Source organism: Octodon degus, unplaced genomic scaffold, assembly GCF_000260255.1.
Source record: "Octodon degus isolate 3935 unplaced genomic scaffold, OctDeg1.0 scaffold00032, whole genome shotgun sequence".
NCBI lineage: Eukaryota > Metazoa > Chordata > Mammalia > Rodentia > Octodontidae > Octodon > Octodon degus.
In genome coordinates this window covers 15,869,994-15,872,326 of record NW_004524608.1, presented here as the reverse complement: position 1 = coordinate 15,872,326, position 2,333 = coordinate 15,869,994, and the positions used below count along the sequence as shown (strand labels likewise).

The window sequence follows — 2,333 nt, the reverse complement described above, 5'->3', positions numbered from 1 at the left end:
GCCAATCTTTTTAGTGAAAATAGATACAAAAATCCTGAATAATATACTTGCAAACAGAATGCCACAAATCATCAGATCATTCATCATGACCAAGTATGCTTCACCCGAGATGCACGAATGGTTCAACACAAACAACTCAGTAATTGTTTTCGTATCCATCAGAATTTGTGTTCTCTGCTGACCAATACCAATAACGTATCGCCATTGCTTCGACCAGGCCTCTCCACTGGATGCTGCAGCCTAATAGTTCCTATCTATTTGGCCAAGAATGCCAGCTCTCCCACTCTACCACCATCGTTCCCATCAATTTTTCAATGACTCAGAAAGACCTCTTGTTTTCTTAGATCTAACATCTTCTCTTTTTATGCCTACATCACAAGCTTTTGCACTTTGGGGTCAATGATAGAACTTAATACACTACCAAAGTAAGTCAGCTTACCTTTTGGTTCCCACTTTAGGATTCTGAGGTATGTCTATAGTGTTCAGAATGGAATCATGCTTCACAGCCAAGCCTAAATCTGCTATGGCGCAAGTATCACATTTTTTCACTAAGATATTCTTTGATTTTAGGTCTCGATGAGCAATAGCAGGTTTACCTATGAAGCATTAAGAAAAGTATATTTACCTTTTTCTTTACCAAAGACTGAAACTGTCCAATAAGAATCACTCTAAAAATTTAAATCAAATGTTACTTAGATAGCCACCCACTCTAAACTCCAAGTCCTTCTGCAACAGAGCATCCCACTTTGCCATTTTCAGAACTCATATTACTATCTTCATTATCTTGCTTATTCATGTGTATGCTTAACCATCTGTCTCAACTAAACTGCTAGTTGAATGAGGGCAGTGATTTTGTCTTGCTCATCACCGTGTCTCTACTATTCAGAACACTAAGTGACATTTATAGGCACTAATAAATATCTTTTGAACAAGGTGGGGATGAATCACCATGACTGTGTACTCACAGAACATGGCAGAGATTTTCTTACAAAACAAGTTTCAAATGTTCACTCCACTAGAACAGCAGTTCCCAAGGTGGCCACAAACCTTGCAGGACCTAGAGACCATCTCCTAATAATGTGTCTGTGTGATGCCCCTGTCTGGACTTCAACTCAAACAACATGTCAGGACAACTGAATGAAGACAGGATATGAAAATCTAGAGATTAAGCCAAGGCTAAAGGGATTTTCAAATTTATAAAATAAGGCAGCTATTTTCACTAGATAGGTTTTTGCATGTGAAACTTTAAAAGTGACACTTTATAAAGCTATTATCTATGTTAACTTTTAGCTCTTAAGACTTTCAACCATTTTTTTAAACTTTAGTATGATAATATTAATGTTAATGACATTTTAAAAAAAGTTTTGGGGATTCTCAGTTTGTCATGCCTTTATATAAAGGCATCATGAGTGATAGTTTGAGACCCATTTTCCTGTTTAATGACTTTCTAGAGTCAATTCTCTAGTAAATCAATAAATTTCAAAAGCAGTGAGTACCACTGGGCTTCAAATACATAATGTGCACATGCTTTTCATGGTCACATTATCCTCCCCAATTATTTTTAGTTATAGGATTTAGTTATGGTTGTTTAGTTATAGGCCCAAGTAAGCATTCTAAATGGCAAAGATGGAGCAAGTAGGAATAAACACATCATGAATTATATACAAAATGATAAGTAAATATGTGAAAGTTGATTGTATCATGATAAAACCTTCAGCTTTATAGATCACTTTTATTGTTCCTTTGTATTTGATCATTGTAAAGAACTAATATACAGCTGAGTGACTGCAATGCTTGTACTCACTGAGGAAAACAAACCGAAGCACATACCTTGTGTGCCCAGGATCTCCATGTGCAGGTGTGCGAGGCCACTGGCTATTGAGAGGGCCAGTTTGATCATTCCAGCCGCGGTGACTACATTTCTATTCAGATAGTCATATAAAGAGCCCTTCTCATGATACTCAGATATGAGCCAAAGCTGAGTCCAAGTTCCATTATCTACAGGAGAACATAACTTGTTACTAAAAATATATGTTGAAAAGAAGCCAAAAGCTTTTAACATGTCAATATTTAATCTACATTGTTAACAAAGCAGTTATTTCCTTCAGTAGTGATGCTCAAAGACAAAATGAAGGAAAAATTGTTTTTCCAATGCATTACTGAAGAAACTGTCATTTTAGAACCCACCACAGAAATAAGAACTTGGGAGGCAGCGATTCTAACAACTATGAGACCTCTTCATATTCCCTCCACCAGCACTTGCTGGCAATAGTAACACATTATGTGAGAAACAACCAAGAAATATGTCCAGACTCCATGTTATGTTATAAATT

The 2,333-nt window shown here is 36.4% G+C and overlaps 1 protein-coding gene across 3 annotated transcripts in view; it reads right to left on the bottom strand.

The window, feature by feature from the left end:
• Window positions 1-2,333, bottom strand: part of Acvr1c (activin A receptor type 1C) — a 116,483-nt gene that overhangs the window by 39,233 nt on the left and 74,917 nt on the right. For all 3 annotated transcript variants that reach the window (XM_004629906.1, XM_004629907.1, XM_004629908.1), the window contains 2 exons: window positions 1,831-1,998; window positions 440-596 (listed from right to left, as the gene is read on the bottom strand). In XM_004629906.1, the coding sequence (XP_004629963.1) occupies window positions 440-596; window positions 1,831-1,998 (325 nt within the window). The remainder of the gene's footprint in view (window positions 1-439; window positions 597-1,830; window positions 1,999-2,333) is intronic.